The 16,245-nt window shown below is 38.9% G+C and overlaps 2 protein-coding genes across 3 annotated transcripts in view; one reads left to right on the top strand and one right to left on the bottom strand.

Annotated features, from left to right (window-relative positions):
• Positions 1–4,886, bottom strand: part of Ift74 (intraflagellar transport 74) — a 70,011-nt gene extending 65,125 nt beyond the window's left edge. The window contains exons 1-2 of one of the 2 annotated variants that reach the window (XM_027930989.2): positions 4,729–4,886; positions 732–870 (exon numbers count right to left, since the gene is read on the bottom strand). In XM_027930989.2, the coding sequence (XP_027786790.2) occupies positions 732–851 (120 nt within the window). In that variant the 5' untranslated portion in view covers positions 852–870; positions 4,729–4,886. The remainder of the gene's footprint in view (positions 1–731; positions 871–4,728) is intronic. The other variant, XM_071600441.1, reaches the window with a different exon arrangement.
• Positions 4,887–9,736: 4,850 nt separating this feature from the next.
• The window catches only part of Plaa (phospholipase A2 activating protein), a 32,543-nt gene continuing 26,034 nt past the window's right edge, over positions 9,737–16,245 (top strand). The window contains exon 1 of the mRNA XM_027931031.2: positions 9,737–10,259. Within this exon, the coding sequence (XP_027786832.1) occupies positions 10,111–10,259 (149 nt within the window). The 5' untranslated portion in view covers positions 9,737–10,110. The remainder of the gene's footprint in view (positions 10,260–16,245) is intronic.

Here is a 16,245-nt window from a genome sequence, read left to right as displayed (position 1 = left end):
TATAATTTCTCTAATGCAGCTGTGATTGTATTTTCAAAATATCAAGTTTCAAAACTATTTAGAATTCTGATAAAAGATGTGAGAGAGGGATCAAAAACTTTTTAAACAAATAGTTTGTTTTTGGAATGTTCTAATGAATACTCTATGCTTTTACAACTAAGTTGAAATGCCATCTTAATCATTAATTCTTACATATGCTTGATTCTATTTCTAGTCTATTTTATTTCGTTTGATTCTGGCACCAATGCACTGTACCATTTAAAATTATTGTAGCTTTAAAATAAAATTGAGGATCAGCAACAGCGGGCAACATCTCTCAGTGGTATCGTCTCAAAATTGTCCCATATTTATATTTTCACATGTTTTACAAAAAACAAACACATTGCTGGGCATGGCACACCTGTCATCCCAGTAGCTCAGGAGGCTGAGGCAGGAGGATCACAAGTTCAAAGCCAACCTCAGCAACTTAGCAGGGCCCTAAGCAACTTAGTGAGATGCTGTCTCAAAATAAAAAATAAATGGGCTGGGGATGTGACTCAGTGATTAAACATACCTAAATTCAATCCCTGGTACCAAAAAATTACAAAAAAAACAAACAAAAAGTCATTTATATAACATTATGCTTAATGAATAAAGGAACACAAAGCAGAATCTCTCATACAGAGAAGTTTTCCAACTTCTACCAGGATGTATGCATAAGCATTCTACAGATTTTTTTTATTTAAACTTACTCCAGTTGTCACTCGATTATTTCCTGATAGGGGTCGCATTCCAGAAGGAGGCCTTCCTGTCAACCCAATTCCACCTCGTGAAACAGGGCGAGATGCTGAAGCTTTGTGATTACTGGCCATTATTTGTTCACTTTAACCACTGTTTGGAAACAATAAATAGTTCAATTTTCCTTTGATGTCTTTTGTAGCAAGATACAATTGTCCCATTATACCCTTTCTTCAAACATTTAATTCATGACGATTATTCTTGCAAATTACCATTCCAGGAACACTATAAGGTTAAACCTGCTTTGATTTGTTCAAATTTGACATTAACCTATTATATTATGTCCCATCATCCTATACGTAGGATACCTATAAAAACAGAACAATTTCATAAATGCCCTATAAAGGTCCATAGAACAACAGGGCATAATGGGTTAATATTCCACTTAGAACTACAGGACCATTTATTACATGATTTTTCCTCATTTCCCTGTTATTTTACAAACTCCTCTAAAAACACACTCACTCTCTCACTCTCTCTCTCTCTCTCTCTCTCTCTCTCTCTCTCTTTCTCTCTGTCTCTCTCTCTCTTTGGTATTTCTGATCCTTAACCATGTTTCTATTCCAACTTCTGTTCCTACCACCATCAGCAAGTTATTTCCTACTAACTGGAAAATCAAGTCTTTTATCACCTTTAGAACACACAAATTAACCTAATCCATTTTGCCCTCCAATCTCCCTAGCCATCCCCATTCTCATCAAGATCAATCTCTATTCTGATTTGCCCTCTTGATCCCATCTCTTTTGGGCATTACCCCCATTCCTGTTGATTTCTTGAAACTTCCTCCAATCTCTTAAGTCAGTTTTTTGCTAACCATAAAAGCTAATCTCTTGATCTTAAACCATCTCTAACTCTCCCCCAGATATTCTTTCTTTGTGTAACCAATCTTTTAAGAAAACCCTGTTTTTGCCAGGCATGGTGGGCATGCCTGACTCAGGACACTAAAGCAGGAGGACTAACAAGTTCAAGGCCAATCTCAACAACTTAGCAAAACTCTGTCTCAAAATAAAAAAGGTTCTCTCATTTGCAGAAGCTAGAGTATTATAAAGGAAAGGGGGAGGGAAGGATAAGATTACTTAAAGAACCAATCAAATTAATAAAGGAGTGAAAGAAGTCTAGTAGAAGAAGGGAGTGGGGAAGATCAGAGGGAACAGGAGGGATCATAAACTGAAACTGATTTCTATGAGGTATGAGTTTGTTGGGATGAACTGAACTACTATGTACAGCCATAAAGCTCCAATAAACAATTAAAAATTAAAAAAATATAAAAAGGCTGGTGATGTAGCTCAGTGGTAAAGGGCCCCAGGTTCTATTCCAAGTACTCCCGCCCATAAAAAGAAGACCTATTTCCACTATTTCCTGGATGCCCACTATTCCATTCAAATGACCCCTGCAAATATTGCCAAGAATGTGTCATCTGTTACTAGTTTCCATTCTTACATGAAACCATCTCCATAATATTCTCCTTTTGAACATCTTTTTCAGTCTCCTAGATCTTATTCTGCCCTTCAGTAAGAGCATTCCCCAAGATATCATCCAGCCTATTTTTCTTTTTTTTTTGCTCTAAGCTCTCATTAGGTCACCTTATCTACACTAAGGGCTTTAATAATTAAAACTGAGGATTCATAACTCCTTATCTCCAGTCCTGACACACTCAGCTTAAGGTGTTTATATCCAAATAATTACTTAACATCTCAACTTAGATGTTTCCTAAATATTTCAAAATAAATATACGTAACTCTAAACTTCTGATCATCTCCCCAAGTTATTCTTTCTCTTGGCACCATCTTCTAGTCGTACATAAGTCAAACACTTCATCCTTGATTTCTCCTCTCCTTCACTTCCCAGAGCTTATCAAATAGTTCTACTGATTTTATTACTAACTGTTTAACATGTGTCTTCCTCTCTATTCCTATAGCACTGGTCAATTCAAGGCCTCCCTGACACAAGTGGACTATTACATCAGCCTCTTAACTAGTTCCCTTGCCTAACACACAACTTGCCCATTATCTTCTCTAGGAATCCTTCCATGACCACTCCATAACCACCTCCACTTTCTTCATTTTGAATTTGTTGGTCAGTTCTATATGCTACTATGCATTGTGCACATGTATCTATCCCAATTGATATTACCAATTTGTCTAAGTATTTCTCTCCCTTTACAGGGAAAGCTGGATTTTATTCATCTTTATATCCTCAGCATCTGTCTCAGTGACAGGCAGAAACTTCGTTGACTTTTATATCTTTTCAATCTCCTCTTATACTAAGAGATTGCCAATTACAAAAATTTACTAAATTTGGACAGGAGTATAGCTCAGGGATAGAATGCATGCCTAGCAAGCAGAAGGCCCTGTATCAATTCCAACAATAACAACATAGAGGAAAATTTTACTAAATAGTCAAAACAAAGAAGTGATAAATGTTTGCAGAGATAGATATTATTAATCCAATTTAAACATTACATACCACACATATTGAATCTCATGTTACCCCATTAATATGTACAATTTTATATATCAGCTAAATATAAATTTAATAAAAAATTTAAAATAAACAAAATGCTGATGCTCACAAACAAAACATATGGCAAACTAAAATAGCTTCTCTATTTTTATAACCTATACCCAGTTCTTGCTTTTTTTTTTGCAGCACCATGATTAGTATTTTTTTTTTTTTTTTAATGCTAGGAAATGAAACACAGGGTCTCATGCATCCTGGGCAAGTGAGGCAAGTACTGTACCATTGAGTTACATACTTGGCTCTTTCTATTCATTTACTTTGAGTCAGGACCTGGTTAAGTTGTCCATGATGACCCACAACCTGCAGTCCTTTTACCTCAGCCTCCAAATCACAGGCATATATCACCGCACCTGACTTGCTTTTATTCTTTCTACTATCTACTTTCTACTGTAACTATGCTGATGACTCATATATCGATATCTATCCTCCTGGTCCTTTAAACTGGACACCAATTCTGATTTTCATTTTTTTCACTGGAAATTCCTAGTCAGATATACCATTATTACCTCATATTGTTAAGTGTACTTAACTGCCGTTTTGAACTCTGCAGACAAAGCAATAGCATTATTTCAAATGGAAAGGGGAATTTCTTAAAATGAGATTTTGAAAGGAGAACGGGGTTTAATTTTAAAACGGTTTCTCCAAGAGCTAGTACAATTAAACTGTGGTTTCCAGCAGAATGAGTCACTCTCATTTTAGCTTTCCTGATAACTTTCAAGAAAACTGCCAATATACAAAAATTCCATCTGATTTTCTTTGCCTCTGCTCTACTGGTAGTGGGGAAGGCTTAGCATTTACATCAGTCTCAGTGGGATTAAGAAAAAGGGGAAGGAGGGGCAGTAGTAACAAACTCTGGGATTCATATATTCACACAACCTTCGGGATTATTCACACAATCACAGTTGTGAGCCTGTCAGTTGGTGCCACATAGATTAGGGATACAAACTTTACTTCTGACAGTTACTATCTGCATAATCTTGACACGCACTTAGCTTCTCTGGATGTGTTTCCTCATATCTACAATAAAGTGTGGCCATGAGCTCCACCTTGTAGAGTTATTGTGAAGATCAGATACCATACGTAACACATTTGGCACTGTCCTCTCTAAACCAACCATTCCCACAAGTGTTACTAAGTCCCTTCCACTGCAACCAAAGGACATATCTACTCCTCTGAGTAAAATCCTTCAGCCCACAGGGACTCTCTCTGAGGCTCTGGAATTCTTCCGTCTAGTCCCGCTTGGAGGGTCTTCTCAGGGGATTCCTGGAGATCTCTGCGCACCCTTCGCTGGAATAGAAAACTTCAGCGGCCGGGCAAGGGGCCCGAAACAAACCCCTAAGAGCTGAAGAATTGGATAAAATCAGCGCCACCTGAATAAAGAACCGGCGCACAAAGACGTGAGAGGAAGAGATGGAACCTGGGCTTTCTCACCTCCACCGTCGCGGAAGGAGGGCGATGGCAAGGGTTCAGGACGCTCCACTCTTTCCGAGGCCGTCACTGCGGAGGAACCCACCAGCAAGCTTTTCCCTGCCCGCGACTCCCGGTCACTCAGGGGCGGCTTTTTAGGCCCTCAGGCCTAACCAGCTACGGCTGCGTGGCGCTGCGTATCCTGGCAACCGGGGTGGGGTGAAGAAGGGCCCTGCGCCTGATTGGTCAATCCTGGGCCTAAGATCCCAGTACTCACAAACAAACGAGATCAAACTTCTATCGCGATATTCGAGAACTAGCCTTGTTTTTTTCAATTCATTTTTGGAAGAAATGACAACAGGCAGGTTGACTAGAAAAAAGGAGAACATTGTATTGAGACACTTTGGTTTTCTTGACAATAAGTGGGACTTCTGAGTGCCCGACCTGAACCCATTCTATGTAATCTGATGCTCATACCCCAAACATGTATAAGAACCAGACTTTAGGGAGTTTACTTAAGAAAGGGTGAAAGCCTTGGCAAGTACACCCAGTGTCTAAGACTGCAAAGGTCTATCTGTAGCAACCAATGTCCAGCATCAGTATGTTGTTGCAGGCAGCAGTGCTTGTTCTTAGTGCTGTTCTCAAGAGGGAAAACATGGCAGAATAGCATGATGGCGCAAGGTTGCGCAGTGCAGGACATAAACAGAAGCAGAGAAGCAGAAGGGCTGGGGAAGGAGAGAGAGAAGATATATTCTGTTGTTTTGAAGATGCCTGTAATCCCAGTGACTTGGGAGGCTGAGGTAGGTGGATCCCAAGTTTCGGGCCAGCCTGTGCAAATCAGTAAGACCTTTTTTCAAAATAAAAAAGGACTGGGGATGTAGTTCAGTGGTAGAGTGCCACTGTGTTCAATCCCCAGTGCTAGGGGTGTGGTTGGGGATAGATAAAGGACTATGTAAATAATCATAAATTTATTGTAACAGTATTTGTGTCTTAAGTTCCTGTCTGGCTCAGGACAGGAACTCTCTCTTCCTGGAATCCGTATTCCTGTGCTTTTCACTGTCAAAAGTCTTGTTCATCATTCAAGTCTTAACCCATATGTTCTTTCTTCAGAGAATTCTCTGGCACTCCACTGAATTAATCTCCAATTCCCTCTGCCTCTTCCCTATTCAATGTCCCCAATGCACCCTGTGTTTTTCCTACTAAAAAACTCTGAAAGATAAACTTTAGCATATGTTTCAGTTAGCTTTTGCATCACTGTAAATGAAATATCTAACAGAATAACTTCAAGGAGAAAAGTTTATTTGGGGCTCATGGTTTCAGAGAATCCACTGGTGGCTGACTTCATTGCTGTGGGTTCAAGGTGAGGTACAACATCATGGTGGAAAAATTCAGTGGAGTAAAGCTAGCTACTCAGCTCCTTGTGGGGTCAGGATAGAGCAGAAAGCAATAGGGCATTCCCACAGTGACTGACCTCCTCCAACCATGCCCATCGGCCTAGAGGTAAGACCTAGTCAGTCTATTCCAACTAAGATGGATTGATGAGGTTACAACTCTCATGATCTTATCATTTCACCTTCAAATATTCCTGCATTGACAGTAGTTTTTGAGGGATACCCCCCCCCAATATCTGAACTATAACAGCATGTGAAAAGTTTAAAGAGCTTGAGCAGGTAGCAGTTGTAAACCAGAAGTGGTTTAGGACTCTGTTAGAGGTGGCTGAAGGCAAACATTTTATAGAGTTTATGTAGAAGCAGAATAAAGATTATTTGAAGCTGGGAGTGGTGGCATATGCCTGTAATCCCAGCTATTTAGGTGACTGAGAGGAAACCAGACTCAGCCAAAGAATTATACACACACACATATACATATATATATCTCCATAGTCTGGTTGGCCTATTGGTCATTTGACTAACCCTAAGATAACAACCAAGAGATTACTTGTTATTGAATAAGGTCAGTTATGCCAGAGCCCATCGAAGAAAAAAGTCAAACAAAAAACAATGGATATTTGCAGTATGAATGTAGATTTTTTAAAAAAAATAAACTTTCAGAAATAGCATCATTAAATTTTTCTAGAGCAGAATACAGATGATATTAATGAATGTGTTAGTGAATATTTACATCAAGTGAAAAAATACTAGATCCACTGATGGCAGTGTCTATGGAAAGAAAATGGCTATGAAAATTCAATGTACATGTCCTTTGACCAGCAATTGCACTTTTAGCAATTCAGCATATATTCTTTTTAAAAAATATTTTTTGCGTTGCCAATGGACTTTTTTATTTTTATTTATTTATATGTGGTGCTGAGAATTGTACCTAGTGCCTCACCCATGCTGCACAAGAGCTCTACCACTGAGCCACATCCCCAGCCCTCAGCATATATTCTTATTGGATTCATGTACATATATAACACATATGTTCATAACCAAGGTTATTCATTTGAACAGTATTTGTTACAGCAAATGACTAGAAAAAAATCTAAACACACTGATTAATAATACTAGAGCCCTAAAATCTCATTATTTGATTATTTAAAAAATGGGATGGACACATGGCTCAGAGATACACTTGCCCAGCATGTGTAAGGCCCTGGCATCATACTGAGAATCAAAACTGTAATGCATAACTCAGTTTACATAAATTTTAATGTTTGGTCTGGATTGGGTAACTATACTGTTTTTTTCTGGAAAAAACTTGTAACATCATCTAGAGTAGTCCTACATGCCCTCAGGCACATGGCAGGAGAATCCAGAATTTGTCACTTTGTACACAGATGGAGAGTAAGAAGAAAATGTTTTAAATGTATGAATTGCTTAACATGTAAAATATTGTAGAGCTCAGTTTTGTGTTCACAAAACTTAAGTTTAGTCTGAGCTCCATTACATTCTTGCTATGTGATTTAAGTTATTTCAGTTGTTAACTAATTTAAAAAATACTATTGAACACGTGTCATATATGAGATTGTTAGATAAAGTTGGCTGATCTTCTGCCCTCACTGATTCCATGTATTCCCTGATTACACAGGAGGCTCCCTTCAGAAAGTCCAGAGGAAAATTAGGCAGCTTTTGATTGGCAGCTTAAATTTCCTTTTACTGTTGAGTTCGGCTTTAGTGCAGGAGCAATAGCACAATGGCCTCCTTGTTGATTTATATATATATTATTTCTGGTGCTGGGGATTAAACCCAGGGGTGCTCTACCACTAAGTTACATCCCCAGTCCTTTTCATTTTTATTTTGAGACATGGTCTCACTAAATTGCTCAGACTGGCCAGAAACCTGGGGTCCTCCTACTTCAGCTTCTAGCATTGGATTACAGGTGTGCACAATCACACAATTCAACAGCTGATCTGTTTGTTGTTAATGAGGCAAATTCTTTATTTGTAAAATGGGAGTAATAAAACCATCTCCCTTGCAAGGTTATTGTGAGGACTAAAAGACTGAAAATTGCTTTGTACAGTGGAGAAAGGTTCACCGAAGATCTGGTATATATATCAGTAAACTAGATGGTTGACATTTGAGATGACAGAAGGAAATTTAGTCTGGTAGAAAAGACACACACATTTATGTGTTAAAATTCAGTGAATACTACATTGAAGATAACAAAATTGCACTGGTCTACAGAAGAGCCAGAAGATGATAAACTGATGTTGAAATGCGACAGGTGGTAAAAGGCATTATAAGTTTTTTTCATTTGTTTTTAAGATTATGTACAAAAAGCATGGAAACATGAATAGCATGATGTGTTCAGGAATGGTGCTAAAGTCAATATGGTTGAGGGATGGGAGGAGGCACCAGAGATGAATCTGGAAAGGAGATATAAAAGACCTTGTATATTGCTATACTCAAGAATGGAAAACAAAGGTTACTGAACGAAGGAATAACACAATCTAATTTTTAGAAAGATAATCCCATTTTAATGTGTAGAATTGGCTGGAGAGTAGGGGCAAAGAGTCTAGAATCATGTTGAAATTTAAGCAAGAAACTCTGGGGCGCGGTGGCGCATGCCTGTAATCCTAAGGGCTCCAGAGGCTAAAGCAGGAGGATCAGGAGTTCAAAGCCAGCCTCAGCAATAGGAAGGCGCTAAGCAACTCAGTGAGTGCCTGTCCCTAATTAAAATACAAAATAGAGCTGAGGATGTGGCTCAGTGATTCAATCCCCGGTAGTCCCTTCTCCGCCTCAAAAAGCAAGAAACTACTAAGTAGAGATTTCTAATAGCTAGAAATTCGGATCTAGAGTTTGGAGATATCAATCAGGGGATATACATTTAGAAATAAGCAATAGTAAACAGTCTACCCAGGAAGAAGTTGCTACAGCAAAGCAAGTATTAAGATGTCAACATTTCAGGACTAAAATCAGAAACAGAAACCAGAAGAGTGGTGATTCCAAACTTCGAATGAGAATTTTAAGAGGAAAGAAGTGAGAAAGGCGCTAACTGGACTTGGCAATTTAGAAGGGGTTGTGGCGAAGTGAAATTGGTGGGAGGGAAATTGTTGGAGGAGAAATCTTGTGGACAGTCGCACTCAACGTGGTCCAACGACGACAGGCAACATCACCCGGGTGTGCTTAAAAACATATATTCTCAGGCCCACCCTAGATCTACAGAAGCAAAAAGCCACTAGACGAATGGACATTCTGCCTGAAAGAACGGACACGGACCACCATACTCATTAGCTAATCTGATGGCAGTGGGCAAGGAGACTGGGATAATTTGAAACGAGGCAAGCGAGGTTAGTTTGACTCCAAGGGTTTCTTGTTTTCATTGAAAAACAATGTTTACCTTGTAAAAGTCTCAGGAGACTCCGTAGAGAAGGCGGGGAGAAAATGGGGTAAGTAAGCCCTAACAGGAGTCACGAAGCAATCTCCACCGCTACGCAGGGCGCAGCGCGGAGACTCCAGATTTAAAATATCCGGGTTCGGCTCACCGGCCGCTCACAACCCGCTGACGCGCGGCACTGTGGGATTTGTAGTTCTGGCGCGAATCCCGTATTACAAGAAACAGTTCCGCCAAGGCACAGCAAGGGACCAAGTAAGCAAAGCACCGGGCTCGGCCTGCACAGAAAGACCGGGCGTGGTTCTCTCTTCCTCCGCCGGCGATCCAGAGAGCAGGAGGGGAGCGAGCCGCAGCCCCGAGTCGGCCTCGACAGTCGGGACGCACAAACTCTGCGTCATGGCGGGCTGAGGCGGATGATGAATTCCGGCGTGCAAGTCAGGGTTGCTGTGTCACTCGGCTCGCTCGGCGCGCCCCTTCCCCGCCGCCCTTCCGCACCGGCTCCCAGGCTCTTCCGGTCTTCCGTCGCCCCTCACCTGCAGGCCCAACTCCCGCGGCAGCCGGTGCACGCCAGGTGTGCCCTGTGGACGGATCTCGCACAGTGCCCGGGTTCCGGGCGTCCGACCCACACGGGCCATGGCGAGCGGCGCCGCCAGGTACCGGCTGAGCTGCTCCCTCCCGGGCCACGAGCTGGACGTGCGGGGCCTGGTGTGCTGCCTCTATCCGCCGGGAGCCTTTGTGTCGGTGTCCCGAGACCGCACCACCCGCCTTTGGGCCCCGGACAGGTGAGCGCTGCGACTTGGGCTGCCCTTGGCTACGTTGCGGGCTTCCCGCAGGGAAGGAAGAGCGACCCTTCCGGGCTGTATACTTCGTTTCCTGCCCTCGGCTCCCAGGTCCCAGCCGATTTTCAGAGCTGTGGCACTTTAGGCGCACAGTGTAAGACTTCAGATTTAAGTGGATCTAGTACCGGTTTGGAGGACCAGACACCTGCCGCCTTGTCTTAACTTGACCACTTCACGAGTTGGTGACCTTGGAGGATCCTCTTACTTTTGAGGGTTTCAGTTTTGGCAGAATATCTTCCAAAGTTTCTTTTAGAGTTGAAAATTTACTGATGCCAGGTGCACCCTCCTAAGTGAGGTAATGTGAAAGCATCTTTCATATTGGTGATTTGTTGTTTTTCTTTTTTCCTAGAAGTTGCTCCGTAGTCTACCTTTAGATCTCAAAAATTGCATTACAGAAGGTTGCATTGAATCCTCTCTTTGTGGTGCAGGTTTGAGTATTTTAGTCTGGGCTCTGTGATGGATCACGTGGATGATACCCCTAAAATGCTTATTGCTGTGTGGATATGCTCTTTTCTTGAGGAAGGCTCATTGCCTTCAAAGTTTTATCAACCAAATTCTCAAACTAAATAAATAAATAAAAAGGTCCAGATCAAGTTTAAGGGTTTACAACTGATTGTAATTGAGGTTACTTACTTTGTTTAGTAAGTCTCACATCACTAGAGGTTTCAGATTTGAGGTTACCATTCTTAAATTCAGTTGATAACTGTTGAATGCCTCTTTTTTGTATCCTGAGGAGAAAACAGACAATTCACATGTTTATGGAACTCTCTTAATCTGCTGAGGAAGATGAATTGACATATGTATTATGAAGAATACAGATAAAGAATGGCGGTGGGGGGGGGGGGGGTAGTGTTAAAAAGGAAGCTTCTCCAGGAGATGTTTTTATTTTTTAAAGCTGACATCAGAAGCATGAGATGGATTGTGCTGGTCTTGGGGAGGGAGAAATGAGGATGGTTGAGCTGGAAGATCTAAAATGAAGGAACAGCCTGGACAGCAGGAGGAACACTGAGGCCCTGTATTGAGAAAAAGGAAAGTTCCTGTGTAACAGGAGGATATAAATGGTGAGGTGAGCCTGGCAGGAACCAGGTCATGGAGTTCAGAGGTAGAAGCATTCAGATAGTTGGGAGTATGATGGGATTTCTTGTTGAGAAATTTTTGCTATCCACTGATAGAAAATAAATTGGAAAAGGACAAGTGTGAAAGTAGATCTGTTTGGAGGCTTTTGCAGTAATGCAGCCTACACATGAGGGTAGATTAGACTAGGGAAATTATACAGCAAATTCCTGTATTGACTTGAATAAAATGATCTTTAAAGGTCTCTTCTAACTCTTTAAGGTTCTGTGGTATTTCAAACCACTTATAACATGTTAGGTAGCTGTTTGTGTATTTGAGAACAATGATTAATTTTGAGACTTTAAAACGGTCCTCCAAACATAACTAATTAAATACATTTTTTAAAGATTGGCTGTATATCTCAGTGATAATGTATACTAAGAAAACACAATTCAATCCTTGGCACCAAAACAAAACAAAACAAAAAGTAAATGCATAGAATCAAGTTCAGTAAAAACATGCTCAGAAGGATATAAACATTGTAGGAAGATGCCTATTTTAATAGTGGAATCCTGTCATTAAACTTTTATATGTTTATAGGACTGTGCCACGTTGACAAAAGTTTAAATCACTGGAAAGTTGCATAATCTAGGAACTTAATGAACTTTGGTCTAAAATGATCTTGTATTTGAGAACTGATTCTAATCTTCTATTTGAGAACTGATTTAAATCACATTATTTTTCCCCAAATACATTCAGGTATTTATATGAAAAACTTGCATTTTGCCAGGCACAGAGGTAGATATTGGGGTATTACTGAAACAAGATTATTTTTCTCTTTCCAGCGCTCAGGTTAGAACATCTCCGTCACTAGGTGATTGACATTTTATGCTTCCTAACTAGAATGTCTCAAACTACACCTTTTGTGTTATAAAAGGGTTCACAAGGTGGCATACTGACAGTTTTTATTTCATGGGATATTAATAAATTAATGAAAGACTGTACAATGCTTGGAGTCAGGTAGTAAATGAAATATGTATTCACAAGTACATTGTCAGTATGGTTCTGGCTCAAGGTAGTAAGTATAGGGATGAACTAGAATAGAATTTACTTCTCGGGAGACACAGAGTTCTCTTCTAGGATGGACTAAATCAGATATCTGGTCTTAAACTGAAATCCATTGAAAACTCAGAAAGTCTCTGGACCTTTTGAAGGTCCTTTCGACACTATTTTTCAGTAGTACATAAAATTGAGCCAGCCAACCTGCTCCTATTTCATACTACTTCAGGTTTCCATAAGCTGTCTTCTTCATACTAAATTGGATCTCCCAAGTCTGTCATCACTTCTGGGTTGGGAGAGATGAGATAAGGCTTCAGCATCTTTGCCTTTTGAAAACTATCCATATTGGAAGATACAACTGCAGGTTGAAGTTCATACATTCAGTATTCTCTGATCATGCTAAGGATAAAGTGACTTCTCCCTCTTGTAAACTCAGTACTTTAGGTTCTTCATCCAGTATATCTGTGGGGTTTGTTAGGAAACCAAAGCAATTCCTGTTCCCTTCATATTACATCCCAAATTTCTCTTTCTCAAAGGCAAAAAATTTATCTAACTCCTAATTCTTACATTTTACGTCTATTTCTCTATATAAAGATGTGTTCTGTGCAGTATTTAATTTTAAAAGATTTTAAAAATTTAGAAATTCAAATATTGGACTTATTTTCTAAATTTCTTTTTGTTTTTCTCCCATTTAAAACAATATCTTCTTTCTCTTTTTGGCTATAATTTTTATGGAATTACCTTGACTTATTTGTGAAATTTTGTCTTTGTCTCATGGTTGCAGTATTTTCAAGGATCTTAATGATTCTTATTTTTCTATTTTATTTTATTTTTTTCCTGAGTGGTCTGTTTCCTCCAAATTGATGGGTTGTTTTTGTTTGGTTGGTTGGTTGGGTTTTTTTTTGGGGGGGCGGGGGGACTCATATGTTATGCTGGAGGCATTTCCTCAGATGTTTGGTAATCTGTATTGTGTCCTTATTGTTGAAGATGGAGAATAAAAAGCTCTTGGGAAGTTCTGTGCTCTTAGCTGGCACTTGTTGATTTTGAACTTAATTGGTGGGGCCATTTCCCTGGGCTGATCTCCAGCCTCAGGTGTTTTGTTTTTGGTAATCTTGGGCTTTAGTATGAAATTACATGTTTCTCACAGTTCCAAGACTGGTGCCCCCCCCATTCAGACTCACCTTTTCTAAGTAAAAGTTTCATACCTATGCAGAGTACAAGAAGGGTATAGTTGCCAGTCTGGGGTGGCTGGCAGTCTTTTCTTTTTCTTAATGCTTAAAAGCATTTTTTTTTTTATCCATTCAAAAACTACTTAATGCTTACTATGTATTGTGCTAGTAATTTGGGAAAATATAAAGAAAAATCAGATCTGGATTCCACCATTACAAAATTCATAGACCACTATGGATGATGCATACAGACATTTATGCTGAGAAGTGCTAAAGGACACACATACATAGACTTAGTAATTTACCTAATATTGATTTTATTTCCCCCCCAGTACTGGGGATTGAACCCAGTGGTGCTCTACCACTGAGCTACATCCCCAACTCTTATTTTTTGTTTGAGACAGGATCTTGGTAAGTTGCTGAGGCTGGCCTCAATGATCTTCCTTCTTCAACTTCCCAAGTAGCTGAGATTACACATGTGCACTAACCCCACCACCCATACTATAGATTTTTAAACATGTATTATTTTAAAATTTTCTCTGGGCTTATTGATAAATGTTTTCAAAATAACATTTTTAAAAACTCTCATAAATGAAGTGAACAAAAATTGGCTACTACCAATTATCTTCCTTTGAAGATTTTTTTCATATGATTCAACTGATTATGAAGATTTTCTATTGGTTATCCTTATTCTTGTTCTGTGCTTTTCCCCCATTTCTGTAGATTTATAGTGCTCATAATCCCCCCCCCCCCCCCATTTATTTTTATTTTGGTGAAATACACCTAGGGGGCTGGAGTTGTGGCTCAGCAGTAGAGCACTTGCCTCACATGCATGCTGCACTGGATTTGATCCTCAGCATCACGTAAAAATAAATACACAAAATAAAGGTATTATGTCCATCTACAACTAAAAAAATATAAAATATATAGCTATCTAACAAAATTTAGTTTTGTAACCATTTTTATGTATAAAGTTCAGTAGTATTAAGTATATTTTTGAGGTATGCAACTATTACCACCATCCAGCTTCATAACTTCATCTTATAAAATTTATACTCATTAAAATAATAAATTCCCATGCTTCCTTTCCTTAGCTCATGGTAACCATCATTATGTAACTGGCTTTTTTCATTTAGTATTATCCTCAAAAGTTCATTCATATTTTAGAACCTGTCAGAATTTCTTTCTTTTTGAAGTTAAGTAAAATTCTGTTGTTTGTGTTGACCACATTTGTTTATCCATTCATTGATTGATAGACTCTTGGGTTGCTTCCACATTTTAGCTATTGTAAATAATGATGCTAAACATGGTTGTCTAAATATCTCTTTAAGACTCTGGTTTCATTCCATTAGAAATATACTCAGAAATGGGATAACTGGATCACATTTTTTTTTTTTTTTAATATGGGAAATTGAATCCAGTGGCATTAACCACTGAACTACACCCCAGCTCTTTTTCATGTTTTGTTTAGAGACATGGTCTTGCTGAGTTGCTTAAGGCCTCACTAAGTTGCTGAGGCTGGCTATGAATTCACAATCCTCCTGCAATAGCTTTGCAAGTCCCTGGAATTACAGGCATGAGCTACCATCCCTGGCTGTTTTAGTTTTTTGATTAGAAAAATCATCGTGCTCTTTTCCACAAGAAGAGTCTTGTTCTTGGGCGAAGTGTTCTGTTAGTTCTAGTTGGTTTATTGTGTTAAACCTTTAATTTCTGTACCTATTTTCTGTCTGGTTGTTTTATTCATTATTGAAAATGGGGTATTGAGGTCTTCGGCAATTATAGTAGAACTATTTATCCTTCAATTCTGTCACTTTTTGCTTTGTGTATTTTGATGGCCTGTTATCTGGTGTATAAGTGTCTATGATTGTTTTGTATTCTTGCCATATTGCATTTTTATTAATATATAATAATGTATGTCTCACTTTTTTAAAATTAAAGTCTATTTGGTCTTATATTAGTATTGCTAATCCTGTTCTCTCTTGGTTACTGTTTTCAAGGAATTTTCCGTTGTATTTGTTTTTAGATCAAAAATGAGTCTCTTGTAGACAGCATATAATTGGATCATATTTCTTAAACCATTCTGCCCATCTGTCTTTTGATTGGAGAGTTTAATCCATTCACATTTATAGTCATTACTGATAGCATTTTAATATTTATTTTCTGTATGCCTTATAGCTTTTTCATCCTCATTTCCTGCATCACTGTCTTCTTTTGTGTTCAGTTGATATTTTGTAATAAAAATTTAAATTCCTTTCTCATTTCCTTTTGTGTAGATTCTTAGCTATTCTCTTTGTAGTTACCAGAAGAATTGCATTGAACATGCCAAACTTTTAACTCTAATTTGAATTTATACAAGTTAAATTCAATAACATACAAATTCTGCTCCTTCACAACTCTGTTTTTCCCCCTTTTGGTTGTGGGTGTCAAAAAAATTCATCTATACATTATGCACTCCAAAACATTAATAATTATTTTAAATGTATTAGTCTCTTAAATTGTAAAAAGCAAAATATAGAGTTGCAAACCACTGCTGTATTACTAGATGTATTTACCATTGTTGAGATCTTTATTTCTTCATATGTCTTTGGATTACTGTCTGAGTTCCTTTCATTTTACTCTGCAAGACTCCCTTAAGCATTTCTTGTGGG

This window comes from Marmota flaviventris, chromosome 13, assembly GCF_047511675.1.
Source record: "Marmota flaviventris isolate mMarFla1 chromosome 13, mMarFla1.hap1, whole genome shotgun sequence".
Taxonomy (NCBI): domain Eukaryota; kingdom Metazoa; phylum Chordata; class Mammalia; order Rodentia; family Sciuridae; genus Marmota; species Marmota flaviventris.
This window is presented reverse-complemented; position numbering and strand designations above follow the sequence as displayed.